Raw genomic sequence first — 7,141 nt, 5'->3', positions numbered from 1 at the left:
ATAAATTTTTCTAAAGTATGCAAAGGAATGTTTTTTTTCAGCTATAGGATAGCTTGAGTGCTTCTTAGATTTAGTTTAACATATATTATACTTGTTATCAGAGTCTAATTAAAACAGTAGCAATAATTCAGATAAGCGTAGTAGTTCTAACATTTGGTATCCTATTTTACATGTAATTGAGTAAATCCTAAATAGTTGAAAAACGAAATATTAAAAATGATAATTGACAGTGTAAACGCTAAGAAAACAATTTATAAATTGCATAATCCCAACAAAACTTGATTTTCCGTAAAATCAAATATTTTAATTAGGGCTGTCAAAACGGCTCGTTGTTCGCGAACAACTCGTGTTCGGCTCGTTAAGAAACTCGTGTTCGGCTCGTTAATTTCGTTCGATAAGTTAACGAGCCGAATATGAACTAAGATGTGTTCATTCGTGTTCGGCTCGTTTTGGCTCGAAATACTACTCATCAAGTTTATATATAAGTAGCATTTTAAACAAATCTAATTGACTACAATGCTACAAATACTTATAATCAATTAAAATATTGATTAAGAAAATAGAATAAAAATTATTAAATTAGATTCAAATGATGTTTTAATATAAATAATAATTTTTAAATCTTGCTCAAACCCTTATTACCGTATGGCTACATTATTAGGGTTGTTAAAATGACTCTTTGTTCGTGAACAGCTCGTGTTCGACTCGTTAAGCAAACGAGCCGAACACGAACATAATTTTTGAGCTCGAAGTATAAATGAGCCGAACACGAGTTGAGCATGGCTCGCTCGTGTTCGGCTCGTTTACATCCCTAATTTTAATGAATGAAATCAGCTGATTTACACTACCTCAAAGGAGCAATTTTGGTAAAATGTGGTGGCCAGAACTTTAGAATGTGGCCTTGAAATAATAAATGGCTCAGATTTTCCAGGAACTACAGCGGCCTTCACTTCAACATCATTGTATTTATCTGGTAATTGCTCAAAATGCTGCTTCAATGAACAATTAAAATATATTAAGCATAATAATAATAATAATAATAATAAACTTATTCCAATATATTCTCAATCAATTTTTTATTTATACATCCAACCCCTATGCTAATTTTGACATTTATGCCAGCCAAATCATTTATATAATACAAAAAATATCATCATTTCAATTAACTTTAAAAAGTGAAATACACTTTGATCATGCATAGGTAATTGTTATTTTAATGACAGTTAATACCTGAGCAAATAAGTATTTTTTCCATTTACATACAGCCTAATTCCTATATATTTACATATCGCCTAATTCCTATATATTTGCATAACTACCAGCTAATTCTTATATATAGTTACATATCTAACATCTAAACTCCACTTTTTACATTTACACCACTCAAAATTTTCATGTCATATAAAAAGTATCATTATTTTAACTTTTTAAGGAGTGAAATACACCTATTCACATATAGATCAAGTGGCATATATCACACATGTAAAAATTGAACTTTTAAGTGTTAAATTTGTAAATATATAGAAATTAAGGTGTGTCTGTACGTAAATCTTCAAAAAAAAAATATAGAATTGATGCGGGTTTAGTTGTGATATATACCTGTTCAAGGATATAAGTAGGTGAATGAACAGTATCTGGCAAGAATGCAGCGACAAAAACAGCAACTGCAATCTTATCAGGAAAGGCATCCATTGCTGCAGCTAAGCTAAATCCACCAAAGCTATGCCCAACTAATACTACCTTTTCTCCTTCACCCACCGAAGCCATCAAATCCATCAGAGGCTGGCTATACTCATCAAAGTTAGATACGTCTTCAGGAATTCTTCGTGGATCAGAGCCGCAGGCTGCAAGATCAACGGCTGTGACTGAGTATCCCTGAGACCTCAGCATGGCCACCACCTTATACCAACACCAGGCACCATGGCCGGCGCCATGAACTAGAATTATCTTCATTTCGTTCTGGCTGCTCATTCTTCCTTCGCTCCTGATTTGATCTTATCTGTTCATTCATGTCGTTCATTTATAGTTTTTTTTGGAATATTTTATTTGTATATGATGATTATTTAATTTATTTTGATATATTTTAAGCAAAAACTTCATTGTCTTTATTCAAAACTCGGTTCAAATTCAGATCATTTAGCTTCAAAAGATAATGTTGACGCTTCTGAAGGGGACAAATGCCCGACACGTCTTTCGTTTTCTGTTCTTTCTAGCCAGCTTTTCTATCTATCTATCTATCTAACTATATACCTAATATATTATTTTGTTTTTTAAATATTAAGAACAAGCATATTTTGTTCATCAAAAGAATAAAATGAAGTTGTCTTATTGAAGGGCCTCCACGTAATGATAGTGTTTTTTTAGTAGTCGTTGATGTTATCTCATCACTGTTTTCATGATGGAATACATCAATATTTGCGCATGTTTCTTTGTGGAATTGAATGAGGGTTATGATATATGCCAAGCGGCATTCTTTTAAAAGCTAGCGGAATCGAGTATCTAATTAATATTTTAACGGACTCAAATTGGGTGACACTAATCTTTCAATGGAGCAAAGAGGATCAAATTACTATTACTACTGAATGTTTAGTAGTTTTTTTTTTACTTTTAATAAACCAATCATGCTAATGTTATTTGTTTATGTACTATGAGCAACCATGCCCCAATTAAGTGGGATAAATTAGGATATTAGTAAAACCTACTTTTTTTTTTATATTTATTTTTGTCATGAATTATAATGTGAACTCTTTAGCAACCTATGGGCAGGTTGAATTAATTCTTTTGGATGTCACCAACAAACAATTGAGAATATAGCACACAATTATTGTGTGCGTGTGTGCGCATGTGTGTGTTGATATAATTGTGTGTGTGTGTGTGTGTGTTTTGATATAATACCTACATTTTAATTTTTACATTTATAACTGTTGTGAAAAAAACGACGACAATAAAGCGAAAAATGAAACGAGAAAAATTGCACGCAGAAAAAACTTTAGAGCGACACACAAATTTACGTGGTTCGACAAATTTATCTACGTCCATGGAGCTGCATAAAATTTTATTTATTTGAGGAATTACATAGTCGAACACCTCGACATTTAAAAGAAAATCTCTATTTTATTTTCTCATTTTTTCTCTCTCTTTCTTCATCTCTTTCTCTCTTAGAGAACTTGACTTGGATTGTTTATGACAAGCCATAAGAGACTATTTTTAGAAACCAAGAGAGCGGTAGTTGGAATGTGATAGGTGGGAAGGTAGGTGAGCGGTATGTGGGATGTGGTAGGTAGAAATGTAAGCTAATTAAATTTTGATTGACTGGTAATATCACATATCACATCAAACAATAATACTACAAAGTTCGAACGAAAGACATTACCCAACAATAATACCACATTACCCAACAATAATACTAAATCTTTCATATCACATCAAACATATCTCAATTAGTAGCTTTTAAACAATGAATTACAAATTTCAAACGTAAATAAAATGATATAAATGTAAAAAAGCAAGATTTAAATTTTAATATATGTAATTACATAGTAATTATGGTATGTTTGTAAACCTTCTATTTAATTAATGCACATTTTAAAAAGATTTTATTTGAATTTCATATATAATTTAGCTTAGAACTTAAGGATTTGTTTGAGATTACATTTTCTTTGTTTTAAGAAAATTATCTGTTCATTATATTTTTATATTTTTTAATAATATTCAAAATAAATTTTAGTTGATATCTTAATTAAATAATTAAGCATGTTTTATTTATAATCAAAATAAAATAAAAAAAATAAAATAAAATGAACCTAAATAGGCCTAATCATTTAAAAATCAATGGCCAAAAAATAAATAAATAAATAAATAAACTGAAAACAGGAAAGTCGAAGCAGACAGAATAAAAAGCAGATAAGCGCGCACCGAGTTAAGTGCTGGTTATTATCCCATTCCTCGCCCCACAGCAAAAAAAGGGAGTGCTTCAACTGCAAGAAAAGTCCCACATCGCCCAGCACCAAAATCACCTGTAATTATAATGGCATGTATGTACCTTTCAGCCGTTTTGAAGAAGATATTTGTCCCAATATCGTTGTGCGTACGTATACTTCATGATATGTTTATATAGTTTAATAATTCATAATTATTTTGTAAATATCCCTCTTCAAAGTATTCTTGTATGATTTACATGCATTCCACTCAATTCTTATATATTTATATCTGAAACGTATTTTTTGTCTGGTCTCAACTCTATGTGTGACGGAGGTTATTCCTGAGTTATTTTCAGATTATTTCTGGGTTATTTTCAATAATCCTGAAAAAATCTAGAAATAACCCGTGGTCTTCATATTTAGGTTATTTATGGATTATTTTAATTAAAAATAACTCAGAAATAAGCTTCGCCACACGTAGAGTTACGTCAGAAGTCCACACAGAAAAAATTTGACACTTAAACTTCAATTTTTGCATATATAAATTCGAAGCCCTCCCTAATTTTGACTTATTTATATTAGATTCATATTCAGCGAGTGTCTTAAGAAAATGGTGACAAAAACAGTTATTTTATCGTAGCAATATATTTGTCAAAATATACTAATTGCCCTACTGTAAGGAAAAAAAAGGTAATTAATATTCTTTTAATTAAAAATTGAGATTAAAAATATAAAAAAAAAGTTACTAAAATCACTGTTTTGCAGTGTTAACGATTGCAGTGATTTAAAACCTGATGCAAGGAAAATAGTTTGGATTTTTTACCGTTGTGATCGTTTGTATAAAATTATTTAATCTAGGTTGGTCTGGGAAATACACCCAAGTTATAGAACGTTTTACAGGGGAAACTAAGAGAGAGTGCAGTGTTGAACAGAAAGAATGCGTAATCTTTATTCATTATATGAACCTCCTATTTATAGGAATGAGACATAGTCTTACAAAATTACAGATCAATCTCCTTATCATTAGCTTTTCAAAGGGGTCTTTTAGTAATACAGAGATATTTGAAGATAATAAGGCTGCCAGATTGCTTCGGTCAGTAAGAAGTTCGTCGACCGCTCGTCTTGCCTTGATTATGTAAAATACTTGCTCCAAGGGTGAACTATCTAATGATCAGCATGAATATAGTTCATTGTCGCCTTGCGAGAAAATCCTCTGATACGTTCACCCGGTCATTTGATCTTATATTTTGCCCAGATTTCTTCCACTATTATCATAATTCAATGCAGAACCTGAAGATTCATCATTCACTGCTTTTTCTACGAACTTCTTCATTCGACATCAGACCCAGATGTCATCTTAGTTTAATTTAGAAGCCTCTGAAGAATTACTCACGTCGTAACCAAATAATCCCAATTTTTTTTTTTTAAGAAGTTGGTATCACCCATGCTCTGAACTCAACATCAAACTTGATCCCCAAATAACACAATTTGCTCGTCACAATGTTGTAGTTGTTGAGATGATCTGCCACTGAATTACCTTCTACTATCTATATGTTGAATAACTTTTCCATCAGAAAAATCTTATTGGAAGCAGAAGATTTTTGTATATCTTGGCCAGTGTTACCATCAGATCCAACATAGTTTTCTCATTCATAAAGTTGAACACAATAGATGAGGAAGGTGACAATCAGATCTAACCTAATGTCGTTCAATCAAACACTTCCTATTCCTCTATAGGCAACTTAGGCTTCCTTGTGATTCATTGCAGTTGCAACCATAACTTTTTCTGACATATTAAATCTTCCAGTTGCGTCTTCCAAAAAATGAAGTTTGTTACATTGAACTTTTCCACTTTGAACCTTGCCTCCTCGTCTATTGCCCCCACTCGAATTGAATCCTGCTCTGATACCAGTTTCATACGAAATTCCAAGAACAATTCCCAACTTTACCAAGTTTAGAATCAATTAAAAACTAAACCACACCACATAATAAAAAGGTAGTACAAGATCCGAGAAAATCATAACAAAATTATGAACAGAAGCACAATTAAAGCAACAAAAAAACAAGAATTTTATATGGAAAACCCCAAGAATGAGAAAAAAATCATGGAGCACACCGACAGAAATTCAGAGAGTTTTTAAAAAAAACACACCAATTTCTTCTCTACACATAAGGAAACTTACAAGACACGCTCTACAAACTTCCTTCTCCAATCCGACGCAAGAATCTTCCTCAAATCCACTTTGACATTTCTCACTTTCACTAGGATGTTTGTCGAAGAATTTTAGAAGGAAAACCCACTTCATACACTTACCTTGCCCAAAATTGGCTTAAGAACAAATTAATTCGTACAAACTGCTTCGAACGCATAGGTGTCCAAACTTGGCTCCTAAACTTAATGATCTCTAGAGAAAAGAAGTAGGGAGCCTAATATTGAGCGCATAAGATATAAGTGCCAGCCTCTCTGTATGAAAACAATGCCTGGGTATAAGTGGGCACATATGTGCCCATAGGCTGGCGCATATGCGTCAGTCCCTCTAATAATCGAACACTCCAATGAGCACATAGGCACACACAACCCAGCTCATATTGATCAAGTACTCTGTTATATATTTGTGTTTCAAATCCACATAACCCAATATTATTTTTATTTTAAGCACTGGCTATGCTGTGTAAAACAATGCATATAAAAAATTACACAACAAATAAACAATTACAAATAGTGCGGTTTATATGGTTCGATGCAAATCAGCCAACGCCAACGGGAAGAGATTTTTCCACCATCAAAAGGTGGGGAGAAAGAAAAAATAGACCGAATCCCTAAATCCTTCATAATCCCTCATATAAATAATAGTAGATTAAGGTCTACCAATAAGAATAATTAAAATATAGAAAACATAATTTTTTAAGAAAGACCGTAGATTAAGGTCTACCAATAAGGATAATTAAAATATAGAAAACATAATTTTATAAGAAAGACCATTTAAGTAATTAAATTCTGCTAATTAGGTTTCATAATATAGAAAAGATCATTTAGTTAGCTATCCTCAAATTAGGTTACATAATGTCAATATTTCTAGTATACACATATTCTAATTTACAACCATTATATTTAATATTATTTCCATATCAATTTACATTATTAAAAAATATTTAATCATTATTTCAAATTCACTTGTATTCAAGGCTATTAAAAAAAGCTCTTTATTTGAGAACAACTC

At 31.7% G+C, this 7,141-nt stretch overlaps 1 protein-coding gene across 1 annotated transcript in view; it reads right to left on the bottom strand.

Moving 5' to 3' along the window:
- The window catches only part of LOC110021507 (methylesterase 3-like), a 2,544-nt gene extending 558 nt beyond the window's left edge, over positions 1 to 1,986 (bottom strand). The window contains exons 1-2 of the mRNA XM_020720021.1: positions 1,600 to 1,986; positions 849 to 989 (exon numbers count right to left, since the gene is read on the bottom strand). Of these exons, the coding sequence (XP_020575680.1) occupies positions 849 to 989; positions 1,600 to 1,971 (513 nt within the window). The 5' untranslated portion in view covers positions 1,972 to 1,986. The remainder of the gene's footprint in view (positions 1 to 848; positions 990 to 1,599) is intronic.
- Positions 1,987 to 7,141: the final 5,155 nt, after the last annotated feature.

The sequence above is a fragment of the Phalaenopsis equestris genome, unplaced genomic scaffold (genome assembly GCF_001263595.1).
Source record: "Phalaenopsis equestris unplaced genomic scaffold, ASM126359v1 Scaffold000134, whole genome shotgun sequence".
NCBI lineage: Eukaryota > Viridiplantae > Streptophyta > Magnoliopsida > Asparagales > Orchidaceae > Phalaenopsis > Phalaenopsis equestris.
This window is presented reverse-complemented; position numbering and strand designations above follow the sequence as displayed.